General features: G+C 45.6%; 1 protein-coding gene across 1 annotated transcript in view; it reads left to right on the forward strand.

Moving 5' to 3' along the window:
• TRAPPC10 (trafficking protein particle complex subunit 10) overlaps positions 1-18,685 on the forward strand; it is a 76,813-nt gene that overhangs the window by 24,092 nt on the left and 34,036 nt on the right. The window contains exons 4-7 of the mRNA XM_068970707.1: positions 8,383-8,579; positions 10,802-10,997; positions 12,945-13,056; positions 15,482-15,729. Coding sequence (XP_068826808.1) covers positions 8,383-8,579; positions 10,802-10,997; positions 12,945-13,056; positions 15,482-15,729 — 753 coding nt within the window. The remainder of the gene's footprint in view (positions 1-8,382; positions 8,580-10,801; positions 10,998-12,944; positions 13,057-15,481; positions 15,730-18,685) is intronic.

The raw sequence follows: 18,685 nt of genomic DNA on the forward strand, positions 1-18,685 counted from the left end.
GCACAGTGACGGGAATCCTCCAACATCCAGATTGGATTTAGCCCAAGGCTGACTCTTGCTGAGCCAGACATCACCACAGCCTGCACACCTTCCCAAGTTATCAGAAATCCGTGTGGGTTTCTCTTTCAGTGCTTTACAGTTCATTATCCTTATTTTGATGTTCAAGTTGTCTCAGGTTTGGCCAGTGAGAGTCACTTCAGACTGGCTCCTGTGGCCTTCTGAGCACTTTCTAACTTTCGGCATGACAATATTCTGGGTTCTTGTCCCTTTGCTACCCCTGTGTTGGAATCAGCCGTCTTTTCTCAAGGCCTTGATCCCCTGGCATGGCGGGAGTGGCCCTGCTACTGCGCCAGTGGACTCCACAGGGCTCTGAAAGCACGTGTCTTAGAAATCATGACTCAATACTGATGCCTCTGGTTTTAGCCTCACCCCAGGGCGCTTTCTTGCCTTAACCTGTTCTGTGTTTGTATCCACCCTGGCCTGACAACATGGGCACATTCACTTACCTGCTCAGGGCTGCAGTGTGCATAGTATAGTTTCAGAGTTGCCATACCCACACGACAGCCTGAAACAGACTGGCTAAGAAGAGTTTGGAGCTTGTGTGCAGTGCGTGCTTTCCCTGGCCTGACAGTCCACGTTCAGACCTGGTTGCGCTGGTCACTCTCGGGGTCATTCTTTTCAGTGTTTGCCTAGTTGCCCTGGCATGTTTATTTTTTCATATGAACCTTAGTATTAAATTCCTTTTCTAAGTATTTTACCTTTTTTGTTGCTATGGTCAGTGGGATTTTTTTCTCACATTATAATATCTTCCAGTTGGTGATTTTTTGTGTATATGGAGACTGTTGGTTTTTTTTTTTTTCATGTTAACCTTGCTGAATTTTTTTTATTGTTTGAGTTTGTTTTGTCATTGGTTCTCAAAACCAGTGTCTGCAGGCCCCAAAGTCTGGGGTTTTCCAGTCATCCTATGATGCCACCTGCAGAGAGTCTTACTGTTTCCTTTTCAGTTCTTATGTCTCAGAGTACTTTCCTGGTCTAGGACATGGTCTATTAGTGGTGGAGACAGTGAGTATCTTTTCCTTGTTCCTGATTCAGTGGGAATGCCTGTGATTGGTACCCCCCAGTAAGTAGGGCGATGGCTGTGGGAATCAGGTGGATTTGAGTCAGTGTGTGAAGGAACTTCCATCCATTCCTATTTTCTTGAGAGTTTTTAAAATTAGGAATACACTGTTGAATTCTGTTAAAGGCTTTGTCATACCTGGTGGAGATAATCATATGATTTTTCTCACTTCAGTTCAGTTCAGTTCAGTTCAATCGCTCAGTCGTGTCCGACTCTTTGCGACCCCATGAATCGCAGCATGCCAGGCCTCCCTGTCCATCACCATCTCCCAGAGTTCACTCAGACTCACATCCATCGAGTCCGTGATGCCATCCAGCCATCTCATCCTGGGTCGTCCCCTTCTCCTCCTGCCCCCAATCCCTCCCAGCATCAGAGTCTTTTCCAATGAGTCAACTCTTCACATGAAGTGGCCAAAGTACTGGAGTTTCAGCTTTAGCATCATTCCTTCCAAAGAAATCCCAGGGCTGATCTCCTTCAGAATGGACTAGTTGGATCTCCTTGCAGTCCAAGGGACTCTCAAGAGTCTTCTCCAGTACCACAGTTCAAAAGCATCAATTCTTCAGCACTCAGCCTTCTTCACAGTCCAACTCTCACATCCATACATGACCATAGGAAAAACCATAGCCTTGACTAGACGGACCTTAGTCGGCAAAGTAATGTCTCAGCTTTTGAATATACTATCTAGGTATAGTATCTAGGTATATATTTATGACCAAGGAGTAAGCGTCTTTTAATTTCATGGCTGCAGTCACCATCTGCAGTGATTTTGGAGCCCCAAAAAATAAAGTCAGACACTGTTTCCACTGTTTCCCCATCTATTTCCCATGAAGTGATGGGACCAGATGCCATGATCTTCGTTTTCTGAATGTTGAGCTTTAAGCCAACTTTTTCTCTCTCCTCTTTCACTTTCATCAAGAGGCTTTTTAGTTCCTTTTCACTTTCTGCCATAAGGGTGGTGTCATCTGCATATCTGAGGTTATTGAGATTTCTCCCGGCAATCTTGATTCCAGCTTGTGTTTCTTCCAGTCCAGCGTTTCTCATGATGTACTCTGCATAGAAGTTAAATAAGCAGGGTGACAATATACAGCTTTGACATACTCCTTTTCCTATTTGGAATGAGTCTGTTGTTCCATGTCCAGTTCTAACTGTTGCTTCCTGACCTGCATACAGATTTCTCAAGAGGCAGGTTAGGTGGTCTGGTATTCCCATCTCTTTCAGAATTTTTCACAGTTTATTGTGATCCACACAGTCAAAGGCTTTGGCATAGTCAATAAAGCACGTTGAATTACATTACTGGTAATGGGTATTTTTGAACCATACTCGTATTCCTGGTATATTCCACTTGGTCAGAGTATTATTTTCTTAATGTGACATTGGTGTCTGTTCATTTTATTTAGGAGTTTTTGCATCTGCATTCACAAGTGCTTGGTCTTTAACTTTTTGTGTATTGTGTTTATAAGGTTTAGCTATCAATGTCATGCTTGATTCATAACTTGACAGAGTTCTCCTGAGGAACCATCTGGGCCCGGCACTCTCATGGGATAGTTTCTTGATTATATTCTGTGTCCCTTCCATGGAAGTTGGTCTGTTTTAACCATTTGTCTACTTTGATAAACTGTGTTATTCTTACAAATTTTACATTTCAGTTAAAATTTAAAATCTCTTTCCATTGAGATGTATGAAGTAGTATCTTTTCGACTTTTAAAATGTGCTCTGTCAGTAGTTACTTCTCCATTGTTATGTCTTATTTGTATATTGGTGTGTTTTTTTTTTCTTTCTTGATGAAATTAGCTAGCTTGATTCTCCCCTTTCCTCCAGAACCAGGATTTTCATTTGTTAGTCTGATACACAGTTGGTACGTTTTCTATCTCATTAATTTCTGCTTTCACTTTTTTTTTTTTTACTGTCTCCTTCCTTTTGTTTTCTTATAGTTTACTTTGTTCTTTTCCTAGTGGTTTTGAGTTGGAAATACATTTATCTTCATTCTTAAATTTTTAGTGATATAGATCTTTAAAGATGTGACTTTAAATATATCCCAGGGCCACAGCTGACACCAGGTGGAGCAGGCGAGCTGTAGACTTGGGAGCAGTCAGTCTTCTGGGCCACTCTGTTCTTAGTGGTTTGTTACAAAGTCATAGATAACTGATTGAAAAGAGAAAAGCAGAGGACTGGAAGTGTTTTGATTGGGATTGCCTTGAAATCGTTTATACATTCATCTGAGAATTTTAATGATGATGAATCTTCTCCTCTGGGAACCATTCTTTATGGCCTCTTTATGTTCTTTTGTACTGTGTTGTTGTTATGTTTTTCATAAAAGTCTTACATTTTTACTGCAAGATGTATTTAGTGTTTATGGACATTATGTTGTTGTTCAGTCACTCAGTCAGGTCCGACTCGTTGCGACCCCATGGACTACAGCACGCCAGGCTTTCCTGTTCGTCACTACCCAGAGCTTGCTCAGACTCGTGTCCGTTAAGTCAGTGATGCCATCCAGCCATCTCATCCTCTCTTGTCCCCTTTTCTTCCTACCTTCAGTCTTCCCCAGCATCAGGGTATTTTCCAATGATTTGGCTCTTTGCATCAGGTGGACATTATAGATGATTTTTTTCCTTCTTAAACTTACATTTCCTAGTAGGAATCCTGTGGAGTTTTTTATTTTTCTGTTTTAGTTTTGGTTATCATCTATTAAGAAAATTTCCACGGGTGGAGAATCCCACCATGGGATTCCCTGGTGGCTCAGACGGTAAAGAGTCTGCCTGCAATGTCGGAGACCTGAGTTTGATCCCTGGGTTGGGAAGATCCCCTGGAGAAGGAAATGGCAACCCACTCCAGTATTCTTGCCTAGAAAATCCCACGGACAGAGGAGCCTGGTGGGCTACAGTCTGTAGGGTCCCAAAGAGTCAGTCATGACTGAGTGACTTCACTTTCACTTTTCCTTTTATTAAGAAAAATTCCTGGAACAAGTTGACAACGTTTAGGATTTTAGATTTAGAAGTAAAATTCCGTTGTGTTATTTTAGTGGTTGCTTTTGGGTTTACAGTCCACACTGTAAGCGACACCTCCTTCCTTCACATCTGTTGGGCTGCTTGAGACAGTATACGACAGGCACAGCACTGCCTTTCATGCCCCTGCCTTGGGTTACACTCAGTCTTACGTGTGTGGTAGGCCCCACAGTACATTGTTGTTGTTTTTGCTGTAAACCATCAAGCATGATTTTAAGAAAATAAACCTGGGAAAGTGTGTCTTTCATATTTGCCTGCATGTTTATCATTTCCAGTGCATCCCCTTCCGTGTGTGGATCCAGATTTTCAGTTGGTATTAATTTTTTCTGCCTGAAGGACTTCTTTCAATTTCTGTATAGTACAGGTCCATTGGTGATGAGTTCTTCTCAGCCGTTAAATATTTGAGGAGCTATTTATATTGTCTTTATTTTTGGAAAATATTTCCCTGATAGAGAGGTCTTGTTGGAAGGTTCTCCCCGCACCCCCCCCCCCCCACCCCCGCTTTCGGCACCTAGAAGATGTTGCTTCACTGTCTTTGGTTTCCATTGTTACCCATGAAACATCTTTGATTTTTGACTGTTATTTTGTACGTAAAATGTCTTTCCTTTGTTTTTTTTCCCCCAGATTGATCGATTGATTTATGCCTGCACTGGGTCTTGGTTGCTGCCTATGGGCTTTCTCTAGTTGTGGCAAGTGAGAGCTACGCTCTAGTTGTGGCGCGTGGGTTTCTTATTGTGGTGGCTTCTCTCGTGGAGCACAGGCTCTGAGGTGCACAGCCCTAGTAGTTGTGGCTCGTGGGCTCTAGAGCGCAGCCTCAGCAGTTGTGGTACGTAGGCCCAGTTGTCCCCTGGCATGTGGTATCTTCTCTTATCAGGGATGGAGCTAGTGTTCCCTGCATTGGCAGGTGGATTCTTAACCACTGGACGACCAGAGAAGCCCTCCTTTGTTGTTTTAAGATTCTTTTTCTTTATCAGTGATTTTAAGCAGTTTGATTATGGTATGCCATGGTGGAGCTTCATTTCTTGTGCTTGGATTTTGGGTTTTTGTTTTTGCTTTTTTACTTTTGGGATTTATAATTTTGATCAAATTTGGAACATTTTTGGTCATTTTTTCTTCAAATATTTTTTCTGATCCTCTTCCCTCCTGTGGGGACTCCAGTTACCTCTGTATGAGGTCACTTGATGTCTCCCAAGTCACTGCACTGTGGCTGTTTCATCAGTCTTTTTCTCTGTGTGTTTCATTTGGATAATTTCTGTTCCTGTGCCTTCACGTTAACTGATTGTTTCTTCTTCAGTGTCTAATCTGCTGTTAGTCCTACCCAGTGTATTTTGCAGTTTAGACATTGCTTTTCATCTCTTTGAGTTCCTCAGAGGTATTCTCCTTCTTTAAAAATATCTTTCCTGTCTCTGCTTAGCATCAGTCTTTCTCTGCCTTCATGAACATATGAAATATGGCAGCAGTAGCTATTTTAATGGCCTTGTCTACTGACTCTGTTATCTGTATTTACTGAGTCTGTTTCTTTTGAGCGATTTTTCTGCTTTTTATAGATTTTATATTCTTATTTCTTTACCTGCCTGGCAGTTTTTTATTGGATGCTAGTCATTGTGAATTTTATCTTGTTTGGTGATGTTATTTTATGTAATCCCAGAAATTTTCTGGTGCTTTATTTAAGTTACTTTTAAATTTGATCCTTTTTATTGTTGTTGTCGTTATTGTTCAAACGCCAAGCTGTGTCCGACTCTTTGCAACCCCATGAGCTGCAGCCTCACCAGGCTTCCCTATCCTTCACTATCTCCTGGAGCTTGCTCAAACTCATGTCCATTGAGTCAGTGATGCCGTCCAACCATCTTATCCTCTGTCACCGCTTTCTCCTCCTGCCCTCAATCTTTCCCAGCATCAGGGTCTTTTCCAATGAGTTGATTCTTTGCCTCAGGTGGCCAAAGTATTGGGGCTTTAGCTTCAGCATCAGTCCTTCCAGTGAATGTTCAGGGTTGATTTCCACTAGGATTGACTGATTTGATCTCCTTGTAGTCCAAAGGACTCTCAAGAATCTTCTCCAGCACCATAATTTGAAAGCATCTTCTTTGGTGCTCAGCTTACTTTGTGGTCCAACTCCCACATCCATACATGACTATTGGAAAAACCATAGCTTTGACTATATGGACCTTTGTCGACAAAGTGATGTCTCTGATTTTTAATACACTGTCTAGATTGGAGCCTAAGTGGGCTGCAGTCCGTGAGGTCGCAAAGGCTCAGACAAGGCTGAGCGACTAAGAACAGCACTAGGTTGGAGGATATATGTGTGTATATGTGTATGTGTCCCCCACATGTGTGTTTACACAGGTGTTTACCTCCATACGTAACTCTCTGTGCCCATGCATGTGAACGTGTGCACACACACAGCCCAGTGCAGCACACAGGGTCAGTCCTCATTCCTTCCCTGTCTGTGTATGTGACTTTCTCCAGCTGGAGAAGCCAGGCAGTCTCCTCCATGATGGGGTTTTCCTCTCTTCACTGTGGTTTCCTGAGAGACCCTTAGCCCCACGGGTTCAGCTTGGGTTCCTCTTCTGCAGAGTCACCGAGCCTCTCTTGGAACGTTTGTTGTTTGCTCACCATCGTGAGCCATGGGCTGGCCTCTGTCCTGATTCCTCTAGGACTTTGGGGGACTCTGTCCTGCCTGCTGCTCAGTGAGGCCTCTTCTGAGAGTCCCTGCAGGCTGCCACCCACAGCGTCCCCAGGAGAGGGGCTGGTGTCCCCTTGGGGTGTGACTGCCCCCCTTGCGGTGGGTTCTGGCGAAGGGCGCCTGGGAAGGCCTCCTTGGAGCTTGTCATGTTGCCTCACCTCTCCCTGTCTGGTGGGCCTTGGGATCTGCATCTGTGCTTTGATTTTGGAACTCCCGGATCCAGGGCTGCCGCCCCCTGGCCTTCTGGTTTCACTTTCCAGGGGTCAAGTTGGGTTTTGACAGAACACCAACCTTGTAAAACTTCTGGTCCTAAGCACTGCCATTGTGTGGAAAATAAGCAGTATGTGAGTGTGTTACTGTTGGATGTTAATTCACAGAAGTCAGAATTTTGCGGGATGGTTTTCTTTTTAGCCAGAAGTTCTTTTTCAGATTGTAGTTGTTTCAGAGTTACACTGAGGACATAGCAGTTTTTAACGTTTTTAAGTACTGCCTTTTGAAACTTTTCACTTACTGATTAAATGAAAGGGAGGTACTTGATACAGAATTTGAGATTTAACTCATTCATGGATCAGTCACATGAGTATTATTCAAAAGAGACTAAGGAAATCCAGAGAAAATATGGGTGGGCAGAATAATAAGGAATCCTTCTCTTCAAAGAAGGAAAGAATATATTTAGACAGTAGCTATTAATTATAGATTCCAAAGGTTTTTAAATACCTGATACTGAAATGAGTTAAGCATCTTGGTTTCAATTTTCGCTCTTAATCTGCTGAGTGGATTCATGGACCATAAGATCAGTTGTAAACAGTTACAAAGCAAGGAGAATTTGTGTCTCCCTGCTTCTCTCTGGAGGAGAGCCGAGGCTGGGCTTGTTGATTATCGGGGCAGAAGGACTACTGTCTCCAGCAGGCTGGCGTTTAGGCCCCAAGTCAGGAGTAGCCTTGATTTCCAGTCCCATGTTGGCTCCCCTGTTGAGGCCATGGGAATGAGAAACATTTCCAAAAGTCCTGGATTGTCCTCTTTGACTGGGTCACCTCTACAGCTGCCTTGTCTCTGACATGGCCTGCGAGTGGCATTGAGATTGGAGTGGTTCTGGGGGCTCCTGGAGTGCCATGGGGCTCTGGAGGAGACCATGGGGAGGCCCCCACCCCCAGATGGCAGTGGGCCTGCAGTCGGACCGGCTGCTCCCCTTTCCTGTCATGGCGGGGCCATGACGGGAGGGGACCCTGCTGTGTTTGGGCCCAGGGCCCTAGCCCTGCAGACCTGGGTTTTAAAATCCCAGCCTTCTTAGCAGAGTGTGTCTTGGTGGGCAGTGTGCTCAGCCCTCTGCCTTTCCAGTTCTTCCTCGTAACGTTGGAGGACCTCCTCTTGGTGCCCTTGGGCTCAGGGACAACGTGCACCTGGGACGTGGTGGGAGCCTGCCCTGAGCGCCCGTAGCTGGGACCGGCCACGGACTTTCCATGGAGTGTGTGTGTCCCAGAGCAGAAAAGCGTGCTGCCTTCTCTGTTATCAGGCTCTTTTGCTGAATAAACTACAGGGTGTTGATAAATCTGCGTTCACGGTGACTCATTTATTTTCAGGATACTGAAGTATATAAAGCTACGGTAAAGGATGACCTCACCAAGTGGCAGAATGTTCTGAAAGCTTATAGCTCCGTGGACTGGTTAATTGTGGTGGTTGAAAATGATGCCAAGAAAAAAAACAAAACCAACATACTTCCTCGAACTTCCATTGTGGACAAAATAAGAAATGATTTCTGTAATAAACAGAGTGACAGGTACGTGTGTGATTGTGGTTAACCTCATTGGGCTGACGTCTAGGTGCAATAGTTTACTGGCTCCCAGGTGATTGTAAGTATTTGCTCTGCGAACGCCTGCCCTGCGCCTGGTGCTTGAGCACGTGGCGGATGCAGCAGAGGAGACCAGGCCCCTCCCTAATTGTCTCCTTAATCGAGTCCCTAAAAGAAAAATTGGGTAGAAGTTTTTGTGCATTTCCAGGCTGTTGGTGAGTATTGCTGACCCAGGGTCACATGTTGTCTTTGCAGCGGCGTCCCAGTGACAGGGAGGGCCCTGCCCGGAGCTCCTTGCCACGCCGGTGCCTGCTCTGTGGACGCTGCTCTGCTCAGATCGGCCCCCACCAGCCCTGACTTCATCTGCTGCTTTGGGTTCTCCTTTTCTGAGTTAACAACACTTGATGGGAATTTCTGAAGCTTAGTTTGTTTGTTGCTTTAATTAATAAGGAGAAGATCTGGAAACAGTAAACGTTGAAGGTCTTAATGAGGGATGGAGAGTGTAACGGATGTATTGTCTGGTTGATAAGCACTGAAGGAAAATACTGTTTCGGTGGTTGCTGTTCATGTAGGTTTCTTTTTTCATCCACCCCTGTAGTAGAGAACTCTGCATCTGGTCGGAAATAAACGTGGATGATTGCAATCCTTAGGGCCTTAAGGAGAAACTACTGGGCCAGTAGACCCTAGCAGCTCATACAGTGAACAAATGCATATTACTCCCACCGGGGAGGGGGCTTAGGAGTGCGCTGCCTGGACCCCTTTATCTTTCAGGGAAAGAAACAGTATCTAATGGGGTGGAGTGAGGGGGGTGGGGTGACTGAAATTAAGGCCAGCTACCAGTTTTAAAATTTCCTTCTTGGTGCTGATTACTCATCTGGTGGGCCATCTAGATTATGGCTGTTTGACCCTTTGTCCTCTGGTCGATAATCCATAGAATCAGTCCTTCCTGCAGCGGGGATGGTGGGGCCAAAAGGGAATGAAACTAAAAATCTGTTCATTTTGCCACTTGCTGGTAATTCAGGTGAAATATTTATAGAGGAGAAATGTTGAAATTCATAGCATCAATATTTAGAAGTTATTTCTGAGTTCAGATTTACTCATCTCTCTATATTGTTTTCAAGGATAGAGAAAGTTACCTTTTCCAACCTGTTGGATGAACACGTTATCTTTTCCAGATCCACTGGAAACATGTAACTGTATGCTTTGAGATTTGTACACCATGGATACAGAGTTTCTTGTAGCGAAATTGTATCCTACCTTTGTTGTTGTTGTTCAGTCACTCAGTCCTCTCTGAGTCTGCAACCCTATGTCTGTAGCCCACCAGGCTCCTCTGTCCCTGGGATTCTCCAGGCAAGAATACTGGAGTGGGCTGCCATTTCCTTCTCCAGGGGATCTTCCTGTCCCAGGGATCGAACCTGAGTCTCTAGCACTGCAGGTGGATTCTACTGTATGAGCCACCAGGGAAGTGCCAGAAGTTAAGCCCCATCCTTCTAAGCCTTTATTTATTGTTTATTGACACTACTCTTGAGCTCAGGCTGCTGGGAGAGTGTCTTGAGGTGTCTAGGAAAAGTGTTTCCAAGGGCCACTGACCGCACTGGTCATGGAGTCGGTGGGGCTGAGCTCGGAGCAGCTGGGGCGAGGGCTGGGGAGAGGGTCAGTGAGGATGTGTCAGCTGAGCAGGTGAGTACGAAGGTGTTGGTAGAAAGACAGGAGAGCCTGAGAAGCTGAGTGTGCTTGAACTGGAGAGAATAGGAATCAGAACTAGACAACCGGGCTGGTCCATGTTGTCATGGTCCTCAGGTACCATGTTAAACACCTGCATTTTAGTCTGTCAGTCACAGGGAACCCAAAGAAGTTTTTGAAGTGGGCAGGGCACCTGGGGTTTGGGAACTGAGGCGCAATCACCTTATTTTCCAGTGCACCCTGTAGACAGGGTCTGAGTCTTGTGACTCATCATAACCCCCCCATCCATCCCACAGCACCTCTCTCGTAACAGCACTCACTGACTGCTTACATGGCCTTAGACCAGCTCACGATGAAACCATTTCCTCATCTGATGTCTCATCACCTGCCTGATGTTTTTCACCAGTTCTAGAGGGAAGAAAGGAAGAGGAGGGAGGAAGCCAGTTTGCATCCCAAGAACGTGGTCGCTGTTGGGCAGTGGTTCTGTCCTGGAGTGTTTTCTGCATAGTCTGTTCATGTCTTCACAGGTGTGTCGTGCTCTCCGATCCCTTGAAGGACTCCTCCCGAACTCAGGAATCCTGGAATGCCTTCCTGACCAAACTCAGGACATTACTACTTATGTCTTTTACAAAAAACCTAGGCAAGTTTGAGGATGACATGAGAACCTTGAGGGAGAAGAGAACCGAGCCAGGCTGGAGTTTCTGTGAATACTTCATGGTGCAGGTACCTGAGTGATTACATAGAGTGAGACTGCTTCCTTCTCTTTCCCTCCCTCTTCATTCTTGTGAATAAGGCAGCTCTCTTAGGTCATTGATATGGACATATTCCTGGTGGCTCAGTGGGTAAAGCGTCTGCCTACAATGAGGGAGACCCGGGTTCAATCCCTGGGTCAGGAAGATCCCCTGGAGAAGGAAATGGCAACCCACTCCAGTACTCTTGCCTGGAAAATCCCATGGACTGAGAAGCCTGATAGGCTACAGTCCATGGGGTCGCAAAGAGTCGGACACGACTGAGTGACTTTCCTTTCCTATAAGACCAAATGACAGTGTAGTGGCCAGCTTCATTCTCTTGGCTTATTAAGGAAGATCGGAGATGGTCTCCTGAGTAATTCCTGTGTCAGCTGCCTCGCTGCTTCAGAGCTTGGCATCTAGCCTTTTATGAAATGATCTTGTCCTCAGAGCAGTTCTGGTTTTGTTAGTGTCTCGGGCCTCCTGGTTGTCTCCTGGTGATGACCGTGATGATGAGATGTCTACTGCCTGCCTGGTGCTGAGTCCCAAGTATGTTTCCTCATAGTTTTATAACTTTGGGTTCCAATGAAAGATTGTCTTAAGCTGGTTTCTTTATTCTAGCTTACAAAAGTGTTTAGCTTTCCAAAAATTGTGGTCTATAATCAGTTCTCTTCTTTAAGAGGAAGAGTGTGTTAAGTGAACAAAGTGATGTGAAACAGAGGAGCTTGGGGGAGGAGACCCTCCTTGCACTGCAGCGGGATAAGAGTGTTGCTCTTAGGGTCCTTGTTCTTTGTTCACCATGTTTTGCCTGGAAAAGCATGATTTTCATATTTCATAATTTTCATATTTAAATATCACTTGTATATTAATTACTGAAGAAATACTGCACCTTGAATCAATAAAAGACCCTAATTAGAAATTTTGAAGTTTGTCTCTTAATTCTGATGCTTCTATCATGGTGATATTTGGGTGATTTGCGTAACATAAGGGAGTTTGAACGTGTTCATAATTCCCTGTATGACTGACTGTGACAGAACTTTCAGATTACCCTATCTCTTTACCCTTCAATCTTATTAAACTTATTTCCTAAGAGTAAGTGACAAGGAAAGAGAAGAGTCCAAATGAACACAGTGGTATTGGTTTAGAATCAGTGTGAACTTGTGGTTGGATAACTGGATGGCTGGATAGATAGATTCAGAAATATTGATGTATGTGTGAGGGAGGGTTAATACGTGTGCATGTAAATATTGCTTTGCTCTCTCCTCTGATGGGGTCTGGAAAAAATGACGCCTCAGTAGCAGTGAGCAGACTTAGTGCTAAGATCTTGGTTTCTAAACTGCATTCTCCAATAAAAGTTGCCAGGGCTCCTTGTGGACATGATTGGTTCCAGGGCTAATTAGGGAAAATACAATATTTTCTAGAAGCAGAAAGTAAGCAGGTGCTCAAGAAAAAGGTGAAGGTCTGTCAAAGGAGCACACACACCACCTCCAGGGGCCTCCTGACACCCAAAGCAGGAGCAGTGTGTGCAGAAAATGAGTAATGACAGACCAGAGGGTCACCCTGTGGGACAGAATTAGTATCCTTGTGTCTCCACAGATATAAATAAGTAGTGGGTTTAATAAGTAAATGAAGGAGAAGATTCCGCTGTTCCATAGAGCAGAATTCTAATTAGAGAGTGTGTGTCTGGGGAGGCAAGGGAAGTACCAAGGACGAGAGGCTGAGCACTCAGGCCTGGCATGTCACAGAGGGACTCCAGGAGTCATGCTGGCCTTTTCCTGCTTCTGTCTGTGCATGGTCATTAACTTGAGTTTCTTTTTCTTAGCATAAACATTATTCAGAATGCTGCTTGCTTTTCTCTGTTGCGATCTTTCGTGGCTTCTTGTTTCAAAACATTGATTTATAATTTTGTGTTTTCCTTTTTAAACTTTTTTTGGGTGACTAGGAGGAGCTTGCCTTTGTCTTTGAGATGCTGCAGCAGTTTGAAGACGCTCTGGTGCAGTACGATGAACTGGACGCCTTGTTTTCTCAGTATGTTGTCAACTTTGGTGCTGGGGGTGAGTAGTGAAGTTTTAGAAACAAGTTATTTTCTCACCATAGCTTTCCCCACTTTTAACTCATATGGAAGCTGCTGTTATTTACCTAATGATTAAATCATCTTCTGTGTTTTTTTGAAAAACAGATTATGCAGGATATATTCTCATGGTTGCTATAGGGAATGAAATGAGAGTTAGGTGTTAGTCACACTTGTGGAAGAATCTTGAGGAATGAAAGTGTTGAAGGAGTTGTTTTCAGATATAAAGTGTCATTTTTATAGCTTGAACTGTCTAGGGATGCTCCCGATTCTGTGCATCCTTCCTAACATAGTGTGGGGGATCTTTTTCTTTGGTTAAGAAGTTGTCTGTGTAATATTTGAGTGTTCACTACAGTGAGTCTTACATGACACCATTGTAAAGGGTGTTCATCTTTTTAACGATGTCTTAAAGTTTTCTAAAAATACGAAATTAGCACAGTGACCCATGTACAAAGAAAAAAGTTTGTGATTGTGCTCACTGTTCTTTGCTTGGTATTTATTTTGGTAGAAATGGCATCACAGTATCATGACATTTGTCTGTAGCTTGTTCTTACTAGCAGTCCATCGCAGGCATCTCTTCAGGCTGATGGGTCAGGCGCTAAGCTGTTTCTACAGTAGCTGCAGAGTGCTTCACAGTGTGGATTCCTTAGACTTGATTCAGCCACCCCTGGTGCTGGGCATTTGGGTTGTCTCCGCTCTTGCTACCACAAGCAGTGCCATAATAGACATCTTTTGAGAACCTTTGTCACGGTGTCTGAAGAGAGGCGTGATCCCCAGGAGCCATTGTCGTGTCTACTAGGAGACCTGTAGGGAGTGAGGTGCAGGGGCCGCCCCCCTGGCCTGTGGGCCCCGCCGTGGTTCTCAGAGTGATGCGATGTCACCCACTGAGGCCCACTTCCAGGCAGTTTTCATGCAGTTCAGCTTTGGATCTCTAACTTTGCTGAGACACAGACAAAAGCATATAACTACAGCAATTTACTAGTTAGATTTTGAAAACTTAAAGGGAGTTAAATTACATTTCTTATATCTTACATACCCATATTATACATATATATATGTGTGTATATATATATATATGTGTGTGTGTGTGTGTCTCAAATAGCTTACATGTTTCTTACATTATATTTCACATAGTTTCTTTGTTCTCTCAGTTTTAAAATAAACCTGGGGCAATTTAAAATCCAAAAGTAAGCCCGGACCAGCTTTTACAGTGAAATGATTAGGTGGTTCATTTTTGTTCATTCATACACATACTTCTTGAGAGCCCTCCCTGTTCTAAATACAGTAGGGAACACAGCAAAATTCCTTCTTTGATAGAGTTTACATGAAAGGGAGACATATGGAAAAACAAGTATGTCACCTAGAGTCAGGTAGTGAGGGTAGCAAGTGCAGGCTGGGCAGAAGATGCAGGTATGGGGGGCGGTGGCGGTGAGGCTGGTTAGTGTCAGATGGGGGCCTGAGAGGCCCTCTCAGAGAGGCCTGACCAAACGGGGGAGCCAGGAAAGTGCTGGAGATGGGGCCCCAGCGGAGGGATCTGCTGAGGAAGGGCCTGACGGCAGGGGGCCGTCACTTTATGGGCAGTGAGCCGCTGAGTCTCAGCTCAGGTCAGTGAGGGAGGCTGTTGCCGTTGCTGGCCCTGCAGCCATGAAGCAGTGCCACCGTGCCCGTGTAGATGTGGACTTCCAGGGAGGTGGCTGTGAGAGAGGAAGGTAGACTAAAACGTGTTTTTCCATTAGACTGAATGACCCTGTTATTGTAGACGCTTGTGTTTAATTTAAAACCATATTTGAGTCTCTGGGCTGTTAGAATCGGGGAGCCTTGTTGGAAATCTCTGACCGTTAGAGGAGGTTCCCTCTGCTTCCCGCTGCTACATCTTCCTCGTGCCTGCGGGCCCCTCCTCTGGGAGCTGGACTCGGGTGTTGACAGGGTTGAGTGGCGGACAGGCAGGAGGCTTAAACACGTCAGGAAGAGTGTGGAGATGAAAGAAGATAAAGACTGTCCCGTGGCCAGGCTGCTCCCCCGCACACGGTAGGGAGGAACCTGATAGCACGCTCCCGCCTGGGCCTCACGCCTCCTCCCAGGTGACTGACGGTGGAGCCTGAGGTGTCCCCGACCCTCGGCCCGGCGGCCTGGTCACATCCTGACTTGTTCACGACCTTTGGGGCCTGGAATGGTGTTTTGCCTTGTGGCCTCCGTCCTGTCGCCCCATGCCAGCTGCCAAGTGGGTGTCCTTGTAGTGAGCACCCTGTCCTATGTCCCTTGCTGGGTTCCCCACAGCCTCAAGGGGGGGCTGGTGCTTTGGGCCGAACAGCAGTTGGGCCGCCCATCGGTCTCCTAGGGCTCACAGTCCCACGCAGTGAGGTGAAGGAATCTGCAGTCAGCGCCTTTCACGATGTGTGTTTGTTTAGATGGTGCCAACTGGCTGACTTTTTTCTGCCAGCCGGTGAAGAGCTGGAATGGATTGATCCTCCGAAAGCCCATAGATATGGAGAAGCGCGAATTGATACAGAGGCAAGAAGCCACCCTGTTAGATCTGCGCAGTTACCTGTTCTCTCGCCAGTGCACCCTGCTCCTCTTCCTGCAGAGGCCGTGGGAGGTGGCTCAGCGCGCCCTAGAACTGCTGCACAGCTGTGTGCAGGAGCTGAAGCTCTTGGAAGTGAGTCGTCTCTTTTCCCCATTTACCCGCTTCCTGACTGTTGGCGTAGAAACTGATTAAGTAATTGCTAGAAAATACAACTTCTGCTCTCAACACAGTGCAGTTCACACTGGCCCACAGTGAGCCTCCTAGATCAGTTTCTCAATATAATTTTTACGGTAAGCCTGGCTTGCTCTGTGGGAGCTGGGCCTCACTGATTGAGATCACTCACCTGGGGGACACGCAGAACCAGGTTTCACAGGTAGTGATTGTTTTCTTTCAGAGCTATCCTTTCAGATACATGAATTTGCACACGAGCACGCCAGTAACAATGTGAGTGACACACAGCACGCTGTGCACGTTAACCAGTAGCTCACAGTTTAATGGAGGTACGTTATAAACACACGTGTGCATGCGTGTATGAAGGAACACAGTTAGCTTGAAGGTGTTCATTTGTAGTGAAACACTTGTTTTTCTAGATTAATATCCCCCGGGGCTCTGGACACTTTTCCTGCCTGTAGCATTGTAAGCATTTTAGTGAGGTAGGGGAGCTCTAATGACTGACTGTCCATTCCGGGGGTTCTCACCTTTTTTGTTTTAGTGACCTCTTTACGTGGGTAACTGCACATATACACACTCCAAATGTTACATACACTTTCAGAGGATTCTTAGGCACCCACTCCCACTCCCTGGTGAAGAAGTGAGAGGGTGGTCTAATTCCATTTTATAAAGGAGGAAAGTGGGTGTGGGAGTGGTTAGGTGACTTACAGGTAACATAATTAACTCGTCACAGACTCAGATCCTCCTGGCAGGCTGCAGTCCTTTCTGTTGGGCTCCACACCAGGGCTCTGGGGGCACAGTTAATGAAGACCCAGGGCACTGGTGGTAGGGGTAGTTTTCATATCACCGACATTTCTGTTTTATGTTCCCTAAAAAGCTACATAACAGACTCAATAAGATAAACTGTTTTGCTAATTTCTAAAGAAGAGATGCCTAGCCTAGCTGAGTCACAAACTTGAGAATTTAAGACTTTTTATCAAATTATTTTTCTTCTTTGGACATCTAATTGAGCACACGAGGAAAAAAGAACAGTTTGCACCTTGAGGTGATGTTCTTGTGGCCACCTGCCACCGAGTAGGTTGAGATAATCTCCTTTGGCCGTTCCACTCTAGTTGTACAGACTCCAGGGCTGAGGGGGCTGCCTCACTAATGGGACAGGGCCGCCTGTGTTCATGGGGCCTAGAGGTTTACTGACTGAGAGCTTTTCTCTTGTTAGTGGATCAGGGGAAAACAGGGGAGTGTATTAAGAGCCCAAGCAGTCCAGCCTTGGCACCTTCAAATTGGGGTCGCCCAGGAGGGCTCTTCAGGACTTAGTGATGGTGTTCTCACTGGAGAGGGCATGTGGGGCGTCAGGCACAGAACTCCTCTCTCTACTCTCTCATCTGAGATTCTCTCTCTAGGTTGTTTTGGGAGCTGGGAGTGGTCCTTATATCTTAAGGAAGTTTTGTGGTTGGCAATAAAGTAGATGAGTTTTATTCTTAGAATTTCTTTAAATTTTTATGGAGACAATGAAAATTCAAGACTCAAAATTATTTATTTTTTCTGCAGATTTGATTCCGCTCTCAAAACTAGAACTCATTTCCTGTGTCTGCTAGCTTTCTTCCTGGTGATTGCTGTTGACAGTCATGTCCATGGCCAGAGGCCAGCGTAGGGCCTTGGGTTCCCCCACACAGAGCTGGGCAGAACTGCCACTGCAGAGCCAGTCCTCAGGCCACTTGCAGGCTGGGCCAGTATGTGGTGCTTCCAGGGTTAGGTTTGGTCATTTATCCTTTTTAAGCCAAAAGCGTATGTATTGCAACCATTTTGTGCATTTCTTATTGTGATGTTTCTTTTGCAGAAAATGCCTGTGTTTGCTCTTTGTGGTTTGTAAAGCAAGTCATGGTGACTTCCTTGTTGGTGCATCAGTTGATTTATAGTATCTTCTCTGAGAGTAGGGGACGCTGAGGTGGCCAGATGCCACCTCTGCGGTGTGGCCTGGGATTGTCACCCCCGGCGGTGCCTGCTGAGGCGGGGGGCCAGCTCCCGGCTTGGCAGTGTGTGAACGTGGAAAGGGTGCCTGCCCACCACGCTGCTGGCGTCAGGAGCAATAGCCCTAAAGTTGCGTCAGGTCTGTGGGGGCTCAGATGACTCCGTCACAGAGTATCTCTTTGTTGTCTAGACATTTAACCCCCCTTCCACCCGTTTACCAAAAGTGTAGTGTATTCCCTGCATAAATTTGGAAAATACAGACAGATCTGCAGAAGAAAATGTCATTGCGTATTCTAAAGTAAGAGGTTCTCTTTTTGGTCTGTGGCCTTTCTGTGTGTAGAAGGACTGTTTGGACTTTGGGATTGTTCAGCAGTGTCTGCCGTTGCAGGAGTGTGTATCCTTGTCCGTCCCCCTTATTCAGTGCATTCACACATAGGATGGCTAGTTCAAGACTGCACTTGTCTTTAACGCTTTTAGTGTCCATCATCGAATTGGCTTCTAGAAAGATCGTCCCGTTTTTTGTTGCACTAGTAATACTCTTTTCCTGCATCTTTGGTAAGAAAAAAAGTAATATGTGCATATATTTTCATCTTTACCAGATTGGAAAGTGAGAACAATATAAGGAGGATATTTTCTAGAATGTCGTTTTATGTTTGTTACAATGACTACCCAAAGGATTTCTGTGTTAATGTGTTTTTCTCAGTACCGGCTTGTCTTTTATCAGCATAGGTTCTGATTATGTTCACGGACAGGGCTGGCCAAGAGGGATCAGGACTCTTCAGGATCTAGAGCCTGGCCAGTGCTGTGCATGAGAAGCCCACGCCCAGACTGTGTGTGGGAGAAGCTGCAGGCTGACCAGGATGGACAAGGCCTGCCATCCAGGCCTGCCAGCTGGTGTTGGCATTCCTGGGTTCAGGCCCCACAGAGGACAGAGCAGAGGCTTTGCAGA

This window comes from Capricornis sumatraensis, chromosome 1 (assembly GCF_032405125.1).
Source record: "Capricornis sumatraensis isolate serow.1 chromosome 1, serow.2, whole genome shotgun sequence".
Classification (NCBI taxonomy): domain Eukaryota; kingdom Metazoa; phylum Chordata; class Mammalia; order Artiodactyla; family Bovidae; genus Capricornis; species Capricornis sumatraensis.